General features: G+C 35.4%; 1 protein-coding gene across 3 annotated transcripts in view; it reads left to right on the top strand.

The window, feature by feature from the left end:
- The first annotated feature begins 6,876 nt into the window (after positions 1-6,876).
- Positions 6,877-22,230, top strand: part of LOC149787444 (furin-like) — a 78,115-nt gene continuing 62,761 nt past the window's right edge. Inside the window, exons 1-8 of one of the 3 annotated variants that reach the window (XM_089978060.1) lie at positions 6,877-7,556; positions 8,038-8,145; positions 11,623-11,715; positions 14,104-14,238; positions 17,268-17,350; positions 17,892-17,980; positions 18,858-19,033; positions 20,890-21,102. In XM_089978060.1, coding sequence (XP_089834186.1) covers positions 7,326-7,556; positions 8,038-8,145; positions 11,623-11,715; positions 14,104-14,238; positions 17,268-17,350; positions 17,892-17,980; positions 18,858-19,033; positions 20,890-21,102 — 1,128 coding nt within the window. In that variant the 5' untranslated portion in view covers positions 6,877-7,325. The remainder of the gene's footprint in view (positions 7,557-8,037; positions 8,146-11,622; positions 11,716-14,103; positions 14,239-17,267; positions 17,351-17,891; positions 17,981-18,857; positions 19,034-20,889; positions 21,103-22,230) is intronic. The other 2 variants (XM_089978062.1, XM_089978061.1) reach the window with 2 other exon arrangements.

The following is a 22,230-nucleotide window of genomic DNA, read 5'->3' as shown; positions in this document are numbered from 1 at the left end:
CACTGGGTAGCCGTTTACTTTCCTCAAGAAGGATGTGTGGAATATTTCGATTCGTACGGATTGCCCCCTTTGGAAGACGATATCAACGTCTTTATGAGAAGAAATGCTCAGACTACCCGATTCAATAACGTCAAATTACAAGGCACAGATTCCTTGGTGTGTGGACAATATTGTGTGTATTTTCTGCATCATCGCAGCCTGGGCTATTCCTTAGAACATTTAGTGACTCATTTTGATCCTCGTTCTTCTGCTAGAAACGATGTGAAAGTAGATCGATGGTTTTGTGACCATTATGCTTATCTTTTGTCTCAAGCTAGGAAACGTAGTGTCCATCAATGGCCTAATGATTTCCAACAGTGGAAATCACAATTTCATTCACAGCGTTGTCAGCCCTGTTTAAAGTAGATTATCAATTGAGAAAAAATGTTTGTGATTTGAAAAAAATTGTTTGATGTTATATTGTTGGATTATTGTTAAAAAATGTTAGAGTTGTTGTTGTTTAGTGTTCAGTGATTTTTGAATAAAAAATGTTGTGTTTTTAAAAAAATGCCTTTGTCTTTTGTTTAGCTATAAGAATGTTGGATTGATGCTCTTTCATTTCTTACTATCCCTCTCATGACACTCACGGAACGTTGCGGCTCGAAAACCGTGTGGGGATGTTTTCCTTCACGTCCGCGCTTTGACTTTAAGAACCGGGTTGTTTCCAGTCTAACCATCCATTGTCGACTCATCCTCCTACGAAGATGTGCTCCAAACTAGCTAAGCTCAACGAAGCCTACGTGAATTTGCATAGGGTCAAACACAGTCTGATACCGAAGCCAGAAGAAATAGAGAATGTGAGAATGTTAAAAATCACTGAAGACCTGATAGAAGAACTCTTCAGAGAAGAAATGAACAGGGAAAAAGAAGAATGGACAGAGAAGTACAGACTTCAGAGACAGCAGCAACAGCAGCAACAACAGCAACAACAACAACAACAGCAGCAGCAACCTGAACCTGACAGAGGCTTTGTCGATTGCCGTATCGACACCAAAGAGTTCTTCTTCTCTTTCAGAAGAAGCAGAACTATCGTCAGAAAGTCAATCCTCAGAGGACATCGCATTCTTACAAACTAAAAAAGAATGCCATAGCAAACAAAAAAACAGCCCTTTTCAGGGCTACCCAATACTCTAGAAAAGAAATAACGATCCATTTGCCAATGTGTATAGGTAGAGTAGTGTGAATATAAACACTAACTCTTTCTTAAAAAAATGTGAGGGTATGTGATTGTGTGTTTGTGTTAGTAAGTGCTCAAGTACGTTGGTAAGGATAGTAGATTAAAATGATGTCTTTTTGGTGTTTGAGGTGTATATTTGGGGTTAGATTGGATTGCTTTGCGTATGTGGATAGTCTATTGAAGTGATTTATAAAAAATTTTAAAATAGTGATGGGTAGCATAAAAATTGAGTGAGTGTTTCTTTTAGGTCCGCGCGTTGTTGTTTTGGGTCATGATCTAGGTAAGATCAATTTTATATTTTAGGGGGATGTTTTCCATCACGTCCGCGCTTTCACTATAAATTGAAACTCGTTCGGCAGTCTAGCTACCCTTGTTGATTGATCAACACCAAAAATGAACACGAGACTGGAGAAACTGTTGGAACTTCATGTGCATCTGGAATATGCCAGGCGCATATTAAATGGACTGGCCGCGGATGCCATTGTGGAAGAGGGAAGGATAAAAGAGGAGGAAAGAAGAAACAAAGAAGAGGAGGAGAGAAGATATAAAGAAGAAGAGGAAAGAAGATACAAAGAGGAGGAGAGAAGATACAAAGAAGAGGAGGAGGAAAAGGAGAGAAGAAGAAAAAATTTCAGAATCCCAGAAACCGAAAATTGGGATTCTGAAGCCACATATCCTGCCTCTGCTCTCTCCCCCAAAAAGGTAAAAAGTAACTGGGGGACAAGATGTGTATGTGGCGCCAGGCCTGGAAGGTGCCACCATTAACCAGGTGTCCATGAAGTTCCAAAAAAACAGCCCTTTTCAGGGCTACCCAATACTCTAGAAAAGAAATAACTATTAATTTGCCAATGTGTGTAAGTAGAGTAGTGTGAATATAAACACTAACTCTTTATTATTAGTGAGAGTGTATGTGTTTGTGTGTTTTTGTTTGTAAATGTTCAAGGAAGTTTGTGTGAATAGTAGATTATGGGTTTCTTTATTGTTTCTTAGCGTATGTGGAGAGTATAGTTTGGGTTTGATTATATGAAATGAGAAAAGTGGGGGATGTTTTCCTTCACGTCCGCGCGTTGTTGGGTCATGATCTAGGTAAGATCAATTTTATGTTTTTAGGGGATGTTTTCCTTCACGTACGCGCTTTCACTATAAGAACCCACAGTATTCGTCGTTCAAACCATTCTACAAAGAAGATGGCTTCTAACCAAATTGACAAAATGCAAACATTGCAAGACGTTTTAGACAACTTAGGAATGATGGAGCAGATGTTAATAAGACTCGTTGAAGACCACTATTCCTATAGTCCCCATCGTGTAAAGATGGAAATTAATAACTTAAGAAAGGTAAAGGACTTTATAAGTGGTGTCATGAAAGAGATAAAGGAGGAGAAGGAGGATGAAGAGGAAAGGATAAGAATACGCAAATGGAACGAAAAAATTGAAAAAGGAGAAGAAAATGAGAAGAGGAAGAAAGAAGAGGAGGAAGAGAAGAAGAAAGAAGAGGAGGAAGAGAAGAAAGAAGAGGAGAAAAAAAGAAGAGAAAGAGTGTAGGAGAGAAAATAAGAAGTTGGTTGAGAAAAAGAAGAAATTAGAAGCAGAAGAAGAAGAAAAACCAAAGGCCCTTTTCAGGGCCAGCCATATTTCTCGAAAAGAGAATGACTTTTCAATTGCCTACCCCTTTTTTAAATTTAAATTTAAATTTAAATTTTAAAAAAAATGTAAAAAAAAAAAAAAAAATCCCATGTTCAATTCCCCTTGAGGTTAGAGTGACCCAAAATTTTTTCCCATGTTCAATTTCCCTTGAGGCTAGAGTGTCCCAAGACTTTTCCCATGTTAAATTCCCCTTGAGGCTAGAATGTCCCACGATTTTTCTCCATGTTAAATTTCCATTGAGGCTAGAGTGTCCCAGGGGGTCCTGTAATGATAATTCCCATTGAGGCTAGGGTATCCCCCCTTACTACTCAGACACCAGTCTGTGGATACAAAGAATGTACGTGGAGAGACAAGGTTGCCTCAAGAGGACACTGATTTATGGCCCTCGAGTAAGACGCAGCTTGAGGACAAGAAGATGCCGCAGATGCCCTTTATGTTAAGGGCATATTAACATAAATCCAAAGGCCCTTTTCAGGGCCACTCATAGGTCTCGAAAAGAAATTGACTTTCAATTGCCTACCCATTTTTTTATTTTATTTTTTTTTTTTTAAAAATCCCATGTTAAATTTTCCCTTGACGCTATACAATCCCACCCTGTTTAAATTCCCCTTGTCGCTCAACAGTCCCAAAATCTATTTCCCATGTTAATTTCCCTTGTCGCTAAACAGTCCCACGATTTTTCTCCATGTTAAATTTACATAGTCGCTAAACAGTCCCGGGGGGGGGGGGGTCTGTAATGCTAATTCCCATTGTCGCTGAATCGTCCCCTTTCACTACTAACGGTATAGAACATTCAGACAAAAGCGTATATGCCTAAAACTAAATGTTCAACGTGTATATCGATTTCACTAACTGGAACAAACTGGTCTGTTAAATGCCAATAAGATACTGGTGTTGCTATCAATACCGCCCTTTATAATTGGTTTCCTAAACTCTCACGTGACACTGTGATCTATATCACTGTAAATTTTGTAACTGTGATGATTATAAATATTTAAAGGATTTTATTTGAAATAGCTGTTTTCATTGTGTAACAGATTTTTTCATGTCTTTGCTTGCTATGCTCGCGGTAGTTAAAGTGTTATAAAAAGTAGAGCTGATGATGTCCAGCTGATGATATCCAGATAATTTGATGTCCCGCTGATGATGTCCAAATAATTTGATGTCCAGCTGATGATGTCCAGCAGATGATGTCCAGCTGATGATGTCCAGATAATTTGATGTCCAGCTGATGATGTCCAGATAATTTGATGTCCAGCTGATGATGTTCAGCAGATGATGTCCAGCTGATGATGTCCAGGTAATTTGATGTCCAGCTGATGATGTTCAGATAATTTGATGTCCAGCTGATGATGTCCAGATAATTTGATGTCCAGCTGATGATGTCCAGATACTTTGATGTCCAGCTGATGATGTCCAGATAATTTCATGTCCAGTTGATGATATCCAGATCCTTTGATGTCCAGCTGATGATGTCCAGATAATTTCATATCCAGTTGATGATGTCCAGATACTTTGATGTCCAGTTGATGATGTCCAGATAATTTCATGACTTTTTTTGTAGATACTAAAGTCCTCTTTATACCCTATTTTAACAGTCAATGATATTGTCCGGCTTTCATTATCCACCCTATTACGGTTTTTATTTGCAAGTAAGTGTCTAGACATTAGTAATAGTTCAACTAATGACACTAAACAATGGTAACAAGTCATCATAAATTGTTTGTTTAAGTATCACACGCCTTTGAATACGATACGTGTAAAAAAATTAAAATACCCATAGTTGGGACAAGTTGGCTACCAAAATAAAAATGGTTATGTTTTATATATCTTGATTGCAGAAAAGTAGGAAGTTTAGGCTAAATATTTATATAAACCGTCTCAAGCACAACGATCATTAAGAATATAAATATAAATATGGAATTCTCTTTGCACCTGATGTACTAATAAAACAAAATTGAAATCATCTATGTTTGCATAGATTTTGCATTCATTTTTTATATGTATTATTCCATTTTATGTCAAATAAGTTAATAGAAAATCACAGTCAAGACGTAATGTTGAAGTCATCATCTAAGCAATGTCGTCATCAACTTTATGTCACCTTTATATTTAGAATGGCTTATACTTACATGTTGCGAAGCAAAAAGATCGAATATTCCGTAGAATTGCAACCAAAATTTAATTTATTTCATGAAAATATAATTTGAACATATTATTATCATTATCATTATTATTATTATTATTATTATTATTGTTGTTGTTGTTGTTGTTGTTTTTATTATTATTATTATTATTATTATTATTATTATTCAATAGCATTTGCTTGAACGTAATCACAGCCGAATAGGCGAAATGTCTAGTCAGTTGGACAACGCCAGAATAAATATAGAAAGTATAATCTTCGCAACTGTCAATTAGAGTTTCAGTTTTCTTTATTTTCTTGAAAGAGAGAAAATAAATTCCAAGTATCGCACACATCAAACTAAAACATGTGTGATCTATACCGTATATACGAAACTTGGGTAATGATCTTTTGTGTATGATAACTCAGTATCAAGAAAAGTAACATTTCGCGTCAACTTCGAACTCGAGGGGAAAAACCTTTTTATGTCACGGCATGGATGGCCGACACCTAAAAAACCTATGTATGTCACGGCAAGGATGGCCGACACCTCAAAAACCGATTTATGTCACGGCAAGGATGGCCGACACCACAAAAACCTATTTATGTCACGGCAAGGATGGCCGACACCTAAAAAACCTATGTATGTCACGGCAAGGATGGCCGACACCTCAAAAACCGATTTATGTCACGTCAAGGATGGCCGACACCACACACGCAACTGCGATCTAGATTTATATGACACTATAGTTATCACATATACGATAGATTATGAGGCGCCGTAGCGGACAAAAGCTTGTCCAATCAGAACATTGCAGTTAGCATTGTAATGTCATATGTCCAGAATTCCAATTTCACGTGTTGTATCAAAAATGCTTGTCCTAAAAGTTCAATTTTCTCGGTCCAGATTTTAGATTGTATCTGCTGAATAAAACAGTAGTGGTTGAAAGTTATATTTTCTATGTCGAGGTTTTTGATTGTGTCGTTTGAATTTTGAATTACACGGCGGTGGTTGAAATTTCAATGTCATACGTCGAGAATTCCTAATTTTCGCATTGGTTCAAAGAGTTTATGTTGAAAATTCCATTTCAGATGTTGAGCATTTAGATTTCATATGTTGAATTACACAGCGCTGGTTGAAAATTCGATGTCCAATGTCGACTTTTTAGACTGTATCTTCTGAATTACACGACGGTTTTTGAAATTTTAATGTCATATGTCGAGAGTTTCAATTTAACATGTTGAATCACATTGACTGTGCTGAAAGTTCCATTTCGTATGTTGAGGTTTTAGATTGTATCTGTTGAGCTTCACAGCGTGGTTGGACATTTTATTGTGCTTGTCAGAATTGTTATTTTTATATGGTGAAATGATGGGTTGGTGTTAAAATTAACATTACACAATGTCCACTTTAATAATGCAAAATAATATCGAGTATTAAGATACATCATTCGTGTATTCAATTATGAGGCGTCATTACATTTCATGCATTTACAGTTTGAAAGTTACCATTCACGGGTCGAGAATTACTATGAATTTCTTCGCTAGAGATCGCTGTAGTGAACAACACGTTATTTTTAAACAAGAAGGCGGCTTCTCGTTGCTGTGAAATTCAACAGATGAAATCTAAATACTCGCCATATGAAATGGAATTTTCATGACAAACAGTTACATCCAACGTGTAATTCAAAATATACACGGTAAAGCGTCGACATAGGAAAAAGAACTTTAAACCGCCACTGTATAATGCAACATATAACATCTAAATTCTCGATCTAGAAAATGGAACTGTAAGGACATGCAATTTGATCCAACACGTGATATTGGATTTACGACATCGAAACTTTCTCGTTGGACCAGCTTTTGTCCGCTACGGCGCCTCATTTTTAATCTAGATTAATAACCCTGAGTGTGAACTGCAACCCGTTCAGCGTGACCCAAATATGCTACAGGTGCAACAGAAGACCCCTACCGGCAGGTAGGAATAGAAAGAACACGACGACACGCTACTCCCGAAGTGTAAAATAGTCACCTTTGTGTTTGTTTGCACACGCAAAAAGTGTGCGTCATTCCTGATCGAAACCAACGACTTTTTATGTGCTCTGATATGTGCTCAGGTATTCATATGAAATCAATTGTTGCACCAATCCTGAATTCGAAATTGCACCCGTCCTGAATTTTGACCTATGTTTATTCAAACAAATGCGGGATTAAAATAGTCTTCGGCGTGAGATAGTGCATAACTGAACACAGTAATAGGTGATCGTAACGTTTGAATGGATTATCCTGACGTGCCGAATAACCAAGCAATGCACATCGACAGGAAGTGATATAAGCGATGCATTTTCATTACCTCTACAACCAAAGAAGTGTAAGCGCACTTCACAATATTCATTTTATAATGAACTTTATTGTTGCATATATTTTGGCAATACACATAACGTCTGGAGGAACCGATGAGTGGAACATTTACACCAACAGATTTGTGCTAGAAATTGAAGGCAGTAAACTGCAGAGAATATTGGAGAATTTGTCCGGAACAAACGTCAGCCTGAGACTATTAAAACATGTGAGTTGTGTGTGTGTGTGTGTGTGTGTGTGTGTGTGTGTAGGGAGAGAGAACTGATTATCTATCTACATGCATAGTTTCTGACCGACTGACTAATTGACATGCATGATGATACATACATACATGACTGAAAGACATAATGTGGCAGCTTTAGTTTGGGTACGAGGTAGTGAGTCTAACACACTTCTTTTCAAAGCAAAATAATAAAATTTTGAAATGGAAACGTAAATGAAGAATAGTTGAAGTTCAAACGAACATACTTTATCATAATGGCACCGCGTTATCAATAAAACGGATCCGCCCATGTAAAGAGACATTAATATATGCTGAGTGGAGATAAAGGAATGGGTTCGATGATAGATATCGCACCGCATTGACAGGTACAGTTCCTTCGGAGTAGAGGTGACTGAGTAAGTTGCACATAAGGAACTACGTGCTGTTTGTAAAGTTCGACTTGCAAGACGTGTTCTAATTTTTGCAGATTGTGTCTGATTTCTACCTGTTTGAAAAGACCGACTATCCTGCAGCGAGCAATAAACTGATACATGAAGGCTTTCATGGGGAGGTGGAACATGCTGCTAGTAGTGAGGTAATTCGCAGTAAATATTAAATAACTCTCTAAGTGGTAATATAAGCCACCAATAATCTCTTCGCTTTATTGTCAATCATGTTGCGAAAGATTCGACAGAATTATAGTATATTTTAATGACACAAGTTTAACGGTAATTTAAATGCAATCGCGTTCCATAAATTTGGAATCAGACCCAAAACTCAGTTGCTGCTTTTTTATTCTCTGTCCTATTGGTGGACGAGTCTTCTTTCGACATAATCGTGCACAACAGTCAATACTAGTGATGAAAGCGGATCACATTTCTACTAGTTATAACAGAATGACTATACAAAAACCTGCTCGTTGGGTCATAGGTGGCCGAGTGCTCTAAAGCGTTTACCTTTACCAATCACTGTCATCTCAACTATACTTGCTAGGGTTCGATTCCCAGGATCTCCCATTGTGGGTATGTGACAAAGCTTGCCAGTAGCTTTCGGTGGAGTTGTCCCGGGTTCTTCCTTCATCGGTTATACTGGCCGCCATGTGTTGCCTATGGAGCGCTGTAAAATGGCGTAAAAGTCCACACCAACTCAACTTGTTTCATTCGGCAGATAAACACGTGGACATGTTCTCTGTGTCAAAATGAATCATGTATAGCAACTTAAAAGAATTAAAGCAAACTACGCAAACAGTTGTATGCATCGAGTTTATTTGAATAGTAATGCCAAACTGAAGAAAAATACAGAACCCGCCACATTTGTTAGGTTGCACTCTTCTTACCCAAACAACGTAATGTTCTCTTTGTTAGTAAGGTGTTTATTTTATTTGTTTATTTGTTTTTCTATGATTTACGGTAGATCATCATTTTTAAGGTTATATCGTGCAGAGGCGAGTAAAGGGCTTTACTCATGTACAAGCCACACTAGCCTATCCAAGGGAATCAAACCCTCACCCTTTCGGTCATATGCCCAACGCCTTAACCACGGTGCCACCGTAGCTCCCTAATAAAGATTTATCTGTTGTCTTCGTTGTTAAATTTAACTAATTCAAAATCTCACCGAAAATAAATATGTATAACGAGAAATCTTTGACGTTATATTCCACCACACAATTAATGTGCGTTTAAAAACGTTTCCATATAAAATACTGGCCAGTTATAATACGTAAAGTACGGCTTTCCACGTAGGCATAGGACCTATGTTCCCTTTGTGAGTTCAACTATTTTTTTATACTGGTCGCGACTTTTCATTTATTTTTATTATGATGGTGAGAGTATGCTTATTATTGTAGCTCAAAACCAAGAAATTTCTGCAATACAAAAGACAATGATAATTATACGTTATGATACTTAATTTATTTTCATCGCAGTTAAACGCAATGGGTCTGACTACACAGCGAATCAAACAATTTCTTAGTGTGTCTGGCTTTGAGGCCCATTGTTTTCCCTCATTCCATGAATCTCAAGACAGCAGTTGTTGTCAGCTGAAAGGTTCTTAAATGCGCTAATACAACAAATAAATTACCTCTGATAAGCTAATGACCACACATTACGAAACTTTAATTTCACATTTTTAGGCTTTTCTTGTTCACTCTTGTAAAATTCACCAGCAAGCCTTTCCAAGCCTAATATTTGTACTCCTTGTCATGTAATACTAAACGACACAGTATCCAATGCAAAGAATTATTCCTAAGTACTATTCACAAAGTACTAAACACGCATATGTAAAATAATATGCAGATAATTCCATTTGTTAAGAAAATATTGACATTCCATTTATAAACTAACCCATGCAATTTAATCTCTAGTGAATACTGTATAACATGACGTCGGCTCCTGGAATTTTGCCAATCATTCTGCCTGAGATATATCTTCCCAATACCGGCTCCAAATAATTAACAAATACTTTCTAAAATATAACAAATCTATGAACTGAGATGTAAATACAATTAACGCATGCTCTGGGTTTATTACAATATAATATGTAACAATTATATTTAAGCAGTTAAATAGACTGACGCTAATATTCATGTGTTACTAGGATCAATCCAGTTTTAACTCAATCGAATTATTACTTTTAAGAAACATAATCAACTAAAATTCGAACGTTCGTCTCATACATGGATTATTTAATAATAATAATAACAATAATCAGCAGCAGCATACATGGATATGCAGATAATAAATAGCTACATAAATAGATGTGGGATGGGGGTATGGGAGAGAGAGAGGATAGGGGAGGGGGGACTGACATAATTTGTTGGTTTTGCCGCCTCATCGCTTTCAGATAAAATAATCTACTTGTTAAGTCCTTCACGATGCAAATGACAAAGCATATGAAGAAATTATCTATGACAACCATTATCCAAACCCTTTAAGAATTTTTTTTTAAAAAATTGTTTCTTTGAATAAATCATTGATAAAAACGTCCTAACGTGTCACAATATTCACGTGTCACAATATTCAGGATATATATATATATATATATATATATATATATATATATATATATATATATATATATATATATATATATTTCTTGTTACACGCACACGGGTATTTACTTGACCGAGCGGTTGTCAAACCCTGGCGCGATTCTCGCTAGAAGTCATAAGTTTCAACGACTTTCCAAAGACTTCCATACAACCTCAGTTGTAAATCAGAAAGCCCGACGTGTCCATTCTATACCTAAATTTTCCTCTAATTAATGCAAGACCACAGATAAACCAAACTGCCAACTATCAACCGTACATCTACGTGTTTTGGCTTCATTATGTTTCCGTACCACCAACCGTTCACGCCTTAGAACATATATGAGTACTCCCTAACAATGGGAACTATTTTAACTCCACCACCTTAGGCCAGTCTATGATGCTTTCCACGCACATTTCGCCGATATAACTGCACCATATTCGCCCACATGGCGACATAAACGGTCTCTGCCAAGTCCCTTTTTATTTATGCCCTTGTGTAATTTACCGGTTTAATACCGTAAGTACTGTCCTTGCAGTCACGCTACCAATGTATACCACTAGATTTTAATATGTACTATTTTACGACAGGGACATTCATTCGGTTTTGGTCGGAATTCACTACTAGTGAACCAGGACATCATGGAAACACACTAACACTTCACTCCGTGACGTTTGCTCCTATTATTTAGCTCATTAGTTCGGGCCAGGAATATTTCCATGGCGCCGAATTCCAATAATCAAACAAGTAATCACACAAATCTAAGCAATGCTTAAAACGGGGCACTACAACCAAGTGCACATACTCTAAATTTACTACAATATATATATATATATATATATATATATATATATATATATATATATATATATATATATATATATATATATATATATATATATATATATATAGTTTGAATAAACAGGTAACCACGCGAATTTTCCCGCATCAAAAATACTGCATTTCACTGAGCTTAAAGGAAAGCGGTGATTACGTTCATGTTGTAATTGGAACGCATATCTATTATTTTGAAAATCTTTTTTCAGATCAAGTTTTTCAAACAAGAGAGCTTGCACAAGCGGGGGAATTATCTACCGGGAAAGGATATATTAGTCCCACACAATGCAAAACGAGAAACTGTAAGCAACAAACTGTTATTAAATTGAATCGTTTCCTATACGCATGCGATTTCTCAACAAAGTTTACACAAGCCTTTCGGGGAAATACGTGGGCAACAATAAGATTTCCTATCACTACCCAAACGGTCTTGATATATATTTCCTGTTATGTAGTAATTATCTTTTAAGATAATAGCGAGCGACATTCAGCCAGTCTTTTAAAATTACTAAACCAAAAACACATGCATATAAAAATAATTTATATAAACTTATCTACTGACTGGGGTCAGCTGTCACAGGTACGAAAGCAAGCTCACAATCTTTCCCTCGTCAAATCAGGGTGTTTTAACAAACTGGCAAGCGTATAGTATTTCTTGTCGAAGTTTTTCATAAGCTTTCCTTTATTCTTCTATGTACACATTATCCATCTTCATAAGTTTCCTTTATTATTCTATGTACACATTATCCATCTTCATAAGTTTCCTTTATTATTCTATGTACACATTATCCATCTTCATAAGTTTCCTTTATTATTCTATGTACACATTATCCATCTTCATAAGCTTTCCTTTATTCTTCTATGTACACATTATCCATCTTCATAAGCTTTCCTTGATTCTTCTCTGTACACATTATCCATCTTCATAAGCTTTCCTTTATTCTTCTATGTACACATTATCCATCTTCATAAGCTTCTTCTATATACACATTATCCATCTTCATAAGCTTTCCTTTATTCTTCTATGTACACATTATCCATCTTCATAAGCTTTCCTTTATTCTTCTATGTACACATTATCCATCTTCATAAGCTTTCCTTGATTCTTCTATGTACACATTATCCATCTTCATAAGCTTTCCTTGATTCTTCTATGTACACATTATCCATCTTCATAAGCTTTCCTTGATTCTTCTATGTACACATTATCCATCTTTATAAGCTTTCCTTTATTCTTCTATGTACACATTATCCATCTTCATAAGCTTTCCTTTATTCTTCTATGTACACATTATCCATCTTCATAAGCTTTCCTTGATTCTTCTATGTACACATTATCCATCTTCATAAGCTTTCCTTGATTCTTCTATGTACACATTATCCATCTTCATAAGCTTTCCTTGATTCTTCTCTGTACACATTATCCATCTTCATAAGCTTTCCTTGATTCTTCTATGTACACGTTATCCATCTTCATAAGCTTTCCTTGATTCTTCTATGTACACGTTATCCATCTTCATAAGCTTTCCTTGATTCTTCTATGTACACATTATCCATCTTCATAAGCTTTCCTTGATTCTTCTATGTACACATTATCCATCTTTATAAGCTTTCCTTTATTCTTCTATGTACACATTATCCATCTTCATAAGCTTTCCTTTATTCTTCTATGTACACATTATCCATCTTCATAAGCTTTCCTTTATTCTTCTATGTACACATTATCCATCTTCATAAGCTTTCCTTTATTCTTCTATGTACACATTATCCATCTTCATAAGCTTTCCTTTATTCTTCTATGTACACATTATCCATCTTCATAAGCTTTCCTTGATTCTTCTATGTACACATTATCCATCTTCATAAGCTTTCCTTGATTCTTCTCTGTACACATTATCCATCTTCATAAGCTTTCCTTGATTCTTCTATGTACACATTATCCATCTTCATAAGCTTTCCTTTATTCTTCTATGTACACATTATCCATCTTCATAAGCTTTCCTTTATTCTTCTATGTACACATTATCCATCTTCATAAGCTTTCCTTGATTCTTCTATGTACACATTATCCATCTTCATAAGCTTTCCTTTATTATTCTATGTACACATTATCCATCTTCATAAGCTTTCCTTTATTCTTCTATGTACACGTTATATATCTTCATAAGCTTTCCTTTATTCTTCTATGTACACATTATCCATCTTCATAAGCTTTCCTTTATTCTTCTATGTACACATTATCCATCTTCATAATCTTTCCTTTATTCTTATATGTACACATTATCCATCTTCATAATCTTTCCTTTATTCTTATATGTACACATTATCCATCTGATTAACATGATATAATGAAGGTCATGGATTTTATACTAAGTATTTTAACGTGACATATTTGTCTGACACCAACGAACAAATTATTATATTCTTTTATTTGCTTGTTATAACTACTTTGTACATATATAGAGTATTATATGCTCCCTGGCCTGATGGGAAATTAATTAACACTGAGTGTGAGTTACACCCTCTGAAAATAAAAATAGTAGTAGTAGTAGTGATAGTAAGAGTAGTAGTCGTATTGTTGTTATTATTATTATTATTATTATTGTGGCAATTATTATTGTGGCAATTATTATTACCATTATTATCTTGAACTAAGTACGAGCATATCATATGTGATTTCTTTCAAATAGATATCAGAAAGTATCCTTCCTACAATTTTTGCCGTGGACAAAGTATGGGAGGCAGGTTACTATGGAAACAACGTCACAGTTGCTGTGGTTGACTGTGGCGTGGACATGAAGCATGAAGACCTCTATCCAAATATTGCAAGTCTAACAGTTTTGGGAACTTTTTTCTTTCTATCCCTTAAAATAATAAAAGCGGATACTATTGCATTTGCAGCTTTGTACTTTATCTGCTATGAGTTCTGTCGACATACTTTGATACTTAGTATTAAATGTAAGTTATCTGTGATTTGGGTTTTACTTCAACAAAAGAATCTAAGTTACTATAAGATCAGTAACTTATTTACCTAACACGGAACCAGTTTAGATTTGTATGCCAACAATACAATGTGTGTGTGTGTGTGTGTGTGTGTGTGTGTGTGTGTGTGTTCATTAAGATGAAATACATTTCCAGAACAATAGTATATTTTTCGTTTTGAATAAACGTGAAACAAGCTTTGCTGGATTAAAGATCACATAATCTATTTTACATGCAAGAGAAAAAGAAAAATCTTTCGGATTTACGTTCCTAATAATTTTTCTATTGATTTTATTGTCTCGTACTAATGGACATATTGAGCATATTTGACAAGTTAGTAAGTGATTGAATTAGCACTGTAAATTAAAGCACATTTTTTAAAATAATAAATAATAAGATAATGACTCACTAAAAGACCAGATACAATGCTCCCAATGTACGCCACGCTTAAAAATATACATAGGCGTACGGGCTATGTAGACAATACATACGTCATGCTTCTTTGTCATAAAAGGAGCGTAACGAACACTTAACCAAGCGTCGTCTAATAGTATATATGTAATTTGCAGTGTTGCTAACTGAGACCACATAGTCCAGTTGTAACTCGCTGCATTAAGTCTATTTATAGCACTGGTACAATATATGCAAATTTACCTACATCATGGGCGCAAGCTGATGCATGGGTAATGGTTTATTTATCATCGCTAATATCAAGTTGGGATTGCCTGGTGGTCTGATGGGTTGGTCACCTAACGGATCAAGCATTTAGTATTTGGGATTGCCTGGTGGTCTGATGGGTTGGTCACCTAACGGATCAAGCATTTAGTATTTGGGATTGCCTGGTGGTCTGATGGGTTGGTCACCTGACGGATTAAGCATTTAGTGGACAGGGCTTATCTTCCATTGTAGAGATTGCCTCGGTGACTATAAGGAGCTTCAGATTTGCAGGTGAGTCCGCCTCCAAAGATGTTCACATGGGTGACTGGATGCGAAAAAAAGGGGGGGGGGGTGTGAAATTATCGTTTATATTCTTCACTCCTGCAGAAAGACAATAGTCAGCATGGCTTAAACATAGTATAAAGAATGGGCTTTCGATAAAAAAAATCCGGCGATTACGTGCGCAGATGGGGCACAGCCGAAACAGACAAGACAGAATCATTATTATCTTCTCAGTAGGTGGAACCACAGTAAAACCCAGTCCCGATATTTGGTCTCTTCTCTGCTTTTATCGTTCGCCAGAACAACATTTTAGCTCTTGTATTATCCTTAAGAATCTTTGAGTCATTTATATGTGTTAGTGAAAACAAAAAACGACTTACACCTAATTTAATCTGAGGCGAATCGAAAGATGTACTACGTTTGCAGTTAAAGGCAGTAAATTTGCTAATTAGATTCTTTCTTATAGTTAATAAGAACAGTATATCTTTATAATTTTGCGATGTCTCTGTTTAACAACATTTAACACTATTACTTTATTATCTTATCCGCAAGTTTTATTGAAGATAGAGAAATTCCAGATTTCTCGCTATCCTCTCTCTGGGACACTGTTCTATAAATATTGGAATTTGTAAAAGGGCTGTTAAACCAGTTCTAACGTCAATATTTGTTTTAACATTGTTTGTTTATATAATCATAATATAAAATATATTTGAACAGCATACAATAAAATGTATTGGGATTTGAAATAATAATTAGAAGTCCCAATATCAAATTTTACAGTGCACACATGTTATGTTTTCTGAATAATTATAGCATCAAAAAATAATCTCAACAATAAAACTAACCATTCATTGTAGTTTTGCAATTGGTATAGTATTCCAAAAATGTGAATGCTTGACTTTTGCACAAAGTATATTAAGCAATCAAGACTTCTTCATTTGATTATACAGTAAATAACAAACAATCGCTCTGTTACTTACATCCATGTTTGATACATTATGTTGAGACAACAACAAAAACCGGTGAAAGAACACAAGAATGTTTATTTGAAAATGTGTAGTTCCATAAAACAATAACGGCATTTTTATCGGAGAAATTACTCCACCCGCTAAATATCTAAAGTATTCTCCACAACAATTCATTGATTGTACGTAGATTATATAACTATGTGGAACTGCATAGTTTTAAAAAAATAAGTTAGGAAAACTGTCACAACGGTAATTATGTGAAAATAACAAGATTATGCATATATGAAAATATGCGATTTTCTATTTTCAACAACGATTGTGCTTAATATTGCTTACCGATCAATTAACTCCTTATTTCCCCCCGATATTTTAGCCACCCACCCCGATTTTTAAAAATCCTCTCTAGGAGGTGATAACGTCCATGTCTGTGAGTTTTTAGACATTTTAAAATCAAGAGGAAAATGTTATTGATTCGTGTTTGAGAACATGTAAATAACCGGAAGTTCCGTGCTGCCACCTATTTAATTCAGGGGACGCTACTGGCTAAGATCCTTCTTTGAATTGCTTGCAGTAAAAATGGAGTAAGCAGTTAGGATCTCTGAGCGGTGTAAGGGGCGCTTTTGGGGAAGGCAGTCGCATGGACCGGTCCGGTGTTTGTGCGAGCCGGATAATCGTTCACGTTGCACTCGCGTTTATCGCGGGGGTAAAATCATGGGGGTTGAAGGCTCAGACCCGGATAAGTAATAAAATAAAATCCGCATATCCTTTTTACTTAAAACGATCCTGAGTTAGAAACCGTTCAACATAAGAAAGTGTACGAACGCTGGTAAAACAACCAGACATCATACGTTTTTTGTTTCTATTTTAATCACAATGTATATTATTTAGGTGAGAATTTTGATTAGACAACATACGGATGATATTGGTATTATATTGAAACATTCACGGTTTCATTTTACCTCAAGATACCTGGCCTTTCCTACGACTACATAGAAGAGAAAGAAGATGGAAATCCCCCAGTGGACTATGAGCATTTGGATAACCTGGAGTAAGACGACTTTCATTTGAAAGAATATCTTCCTGTAAACCCTTAAATGATCTGATATTCACTATTTAAAAAATCTATTAATTTCGATGTCTAATTTCTTTATTGTAAGAGTGCGAATGTTGCTATAATTTTTTTATTTTTTATTTTTTATTTTTTGGCATTCGTATGATACATACAATCAGCCATAATATTAGGATTTTCTTCCTTGCAATAAATATTTCTCATGTTCTTGTGTTTAATTTAATTCTGCTGCAATGCGGGATAAAGGAAAAATTGCGGTAAATATAAATTTATAGTATATGGTGGTTTATTTAGTAACTGAGCTTACAGTAATTAAATATAGTCGTTAGAGTTTCTGTTAAACCTAATGCATAACAAAATAATATTTATCAGACCCCAATGATAAAGATAACGTCAGTTCATTGTTTGCAACACGAAAATATTCCTATTCTTTGACTATGAAAACATACAAGTTTTACTATGACATTTTTTTTTTCATTGTACTTTGAAAATTTGCACAACTTAATTTCTTTTCTTGCAGTCACGGTACCAACTGCGCAGGAATTATTGCGGGAATAAAAGGAAACAATGTATGTGGCGATGGTATAGCCCCTAATGCTCGTATTGCAGGTAATTATCTATTATTGGGCCTTATTAGGTACTCATCATTATACGACTACTGACAAAGGCTACTTTTTCCTTAGACTGACGTGAAACGAATCAGATTTAGATTTCTCGTTGTCAATGATAACGTCACCTAAAGCAACAGTCGCTTGACCCTGTATTTCGACGTCCTGTACAATGTCAGTAGATGGATGTAATCAAACTAAAAGAACAGCAACATAAAAACTTGCATGTTTTTAATTAAATAATTGTTTAGTGTATATTATAAACACACCATCTGTAGGCCCCACAGTAACTGGTGTGGGGATGTCAGTCTGCTATAAAACTCGTTACAAGCACCCAGATAAAGTAAATGTGCGGATTACCTGTATTAATTACTTGTTTTTGGAAAATAATATTCTTATGTGGGGCTCAATTGCATATCATATTTAGTTTGTTCACTTGAAACTTTTTTTCTGTGGCATGGCAAACCATTTCATTTTGTATTTTCATGAGAATTTAACGTCTAGCCATGAACATATAGGGCTGCATGTTGTTCATTTATAAAATAGTTTTCTAGTTCTCACCACATTGCAGGAATTGATACCCTGGCGTTTAGTGTTTGTTTTTACTTTATCATCGTCGTCGTTGTCTTCGTCATTGTCGTCGTCATTGTCGTCGTCATCATCTTCATCATAGATATTATTATTGTTATTATTATTATTATTATTATTATTATTATTATTATTATTATTATTTCCTTTTAACAGCCGTTCGTATATTTAATGAATTTGGCCAAACAACAGACTCTGTCATCATCTTCATCATAGATATTATTATTGTTATTATTATTATTATTATTATTATTATTATTATTATTATTATTATTATTTCCTTTTAACAGCCGTTCGTATATTTAATGAATTTGGCCAGACAACAGACTCTGCTGAGGCTAATTCGTTGAAACATAAACTTACTGCCATAGACATATATTCTAATAGCTGGACAACCTCGGACGAAGCACTCTATGACGGTCCTGACAGGATCACACAAAAAGCTATAGAAACCGGTGTCACCCAGGTGAGCGAATTTTAGTTTGTGTACGTTTATATTTATCAGATAAAAGAAGGGAAAGAATAGATGTTATAATGGTCTGTGAATGTATAATATAATCGGCCCTAAAGCGACTACTGCTACTACCACCACCACCACCACCTCCACCACCACTAATACTACTACTAGTACTGCTACTACTACTATTACTACTACTACTACTACTAATAATAATAATAATAATAATAATAATAATAATGATAATATTAACTATAGCAACTTGAAAAATGGCGTTAAACCCCACAACAACAACAACAACTATAGCAACTGTAATGGTTCGCTATTGCAAATACCCATGCCTTTTACCATTTCGCAGATGGTTACAGTAGGGGCAACGTAAAAGCAATTTTTCTTGAAATTCCATCCGGTGATTTAGGAGCAGATATAGTAATGGATAAACGGACGGACAGACGAAGGGTATCAAAATATCCCTAACTCTCTTTCGAAATGCGTCGGGATAATAATATTTTTATTAATATTGTTATCAATGTTAACAAAGAAGCAATATCTATAGAACAAGAACGAAATAAAGTCGAACCATTGATACGTGTTTTAAGAGCCAGATGAAGAAGATGAGAACACCATGGCACGTACGTAGGGTGCCATAAGACTATACAAATAATTTATTACAACTGCATTTGAAATTTTATTAAATTTTTGGGGTATGAATATTTTACATGCTTTCCACATTACAGTATTGTTAAGCATTAACTCCTGACACTTTCTATTGTAAATTATTGATAGCGATATCTAACCCTTCCTACTTTTTTGATAGAGATCATTTGCTCATGACCCTTTCTTCATTTCATTATTGATAGTGGTCATTTGCCGCTAACCCTTTGTACATTCCATTATTGGAACAGATCATTAGCTCATAACCTTTTGTACATTCCATTATTGGAACAGATCATTAGCTCCTAACCCTTTCTTCATTTCATTATTGATAGAGGTCATTTGGCTCCTAACTCATTGTACATTCCATTATTGGTAGAGATCATTTGCCGCTAACCCTTTGTACATTCTATTATTGATAGAGGTCATTTGGCTCCTAACTCATTGTACATTCCCTTATTGGCAGAGATCATTTGCCGCTAACCCTTTGTACATTCCATTATTGATATAGATGCTATCCCTTTCAGAACCTTTTGTGACCCATGTAATATTATTTGTTAAACGTCACTTTTTCTCAGTCCCACCGATATGACTGCAATTACATTTTCTAAACTTCTGCTTGCGTAAACTCATTAATCTAATAATAATAATAATAATACCAAATGACCTAAAGTATTCTTTTATATCCAGATTAATTAAGTTTTGATCCCACCCTCTTTTCTGTATTGAGTTGAGAGAGACAAGAGACACATATCATACAAGCGATTATCATTCATTTTAGTCTGGTGTTTACATCATCTCAAAGGTGACCTCATCCTCTTATGTTGCGTTAAGCTCAGATAAACCACAGACACACAAATTGATAATTTGCATTAGTCTGAGTAAGAGGTTATAACCTCTGAAATTATTACATATTTAGGACTGTGTTCAATTTCGAACAAAAATGTTTTAGCTTTTTCTCAAATAAACAGGAACAGTAGGTGTCAAAGAGACCAAATACTAAACGATTGTGATAAATATATATTCCTTGAGGTAAGTATCTAAACAATCTCTTTCAAACAGTCGTATATGAAAAAATCTGCCACAAATGTACGTATAGAAAACACACAAGTATAAATATAAAAGATCATGCAACTATCTTCTATTGATGGAATGCATATGTAAAAGCATTGTAAAAATACGAAAGTAAAGTCTGCAGAGTCTCGTTTCAGGGTCGGAATGGAAAGGGAGCCATCTACATTTTTCCCTCCGGAAACGGCGGTAAAGAAGATAACTGCAACGGTGATGGATATGCCAATAGTATATACACAATCACTGTTAGTGGTTCCCTCATAAACGGCAGTAGACCTCACTACATTGAACACTGTCCCTGTGCTCTTACCACAACTCTGGGTGAAGGTGGAGACGATCCTCGGTCACTCCTGGTAACTTTTCGGAAAAAAATGCAATTACAATTACAGTAATAAGAAAGGTCTCACCATTAAGGTGCTGTTGGTCATGTCAGTCGGCTTTAATATTATGTTTATTACGCAACAAAATGATTGAGTCAAAGAGTTAAGGAACGGAGACAATTCTATAAACAAACCGACCTGGAAAACTAATAATCATCATTTGTCAAGTAAAATTCATTTACGTAGGCCAGAATTTGCATATAAAAAGGCAAAGATTATAAATTGTTCCCGCAAAATCCTTGTCTGGCTCGTAGGATAATACTGCAAGTGTCGTCCCCTGAGACATGGAAGGATATTTGTAATGGAGGATGTGTGTGTGTGTGTGTGTGTGTGTGTGTGTGTGTGTGAAGGATATTTGGAATGGAGTATGTATGTATGTATGTATGTATGTATGTATTTATGTCCGTCAGTCCGTCCGTATGTATGTATGTATGTATGTCCGTCAATCCGTCCGTCCGTATGTATGTATGTATGTATGTATGCATGTATGTCCGTCACTCCGTCAGTCCGTCCGTATGTATGTATGGATGGATGGATGGATGGATGTATGTATGTATGTATGTATGTATGTATGTTTCACCAACGACCATTGCAACCTTTAGTATGTCGCTTGTATGGATCAGCGAATCAACAAGCAAAGAATTAGACTCTGTATACTGAGTTAATTTCAAAATAATTTCATCATTAGGGTCTTAAACAATTGGCTGAAATCAGTATATGTTTTTTTTTAAACTTCACCCTTTTTAAGCTTTAGTTACTGAAACAGATGTTGCTTTGCACACACGTCATTTTAAAATAATAATCTGATGCTACCAAGAAGAAGATAAATATTGGGCTTTATTCTGTGTACACAGTGTTCTCAGATATACTTTTCCCTCGCGTTGCATGCTCGGGTATGTGGAACAATTCCAAAAGTGTCGTCAAGAACGTCGTACGAGGCGCCAAAAGGAGGCAACGTTTTTCTGTTGGAATGCATTCAGTGATAATATTTCAACTGAGAAAGACTTGGGTTTTTCACAAGAGAAGGGTTTATAATGAAATGTTTTGAGCTTGTATTTTAAATGAGTTTTACCCGTTTGTCTTGATATTTGCATGTCTTCT

This window comes from Sinohyriopsis cumingii, chromosome 12 (genome assembly GCF_028554795.1).
Source record: "Sinohyriopsis cumingii isolate HCF-2022 chromosome 12, ASM2855479v2, whole genome shotgun sequence".
Taxonomy (NCBI): domain Eukaryota; kingdom Metazoa; phylum Mollusca; class Bivalvia; order Unionida; family Unionidae; genus Sinohyriopsis; species Sinohyriopsis cumingii.
This window is presented reverse-complemented; position numbering and strand designations above follow the sequence as displayed.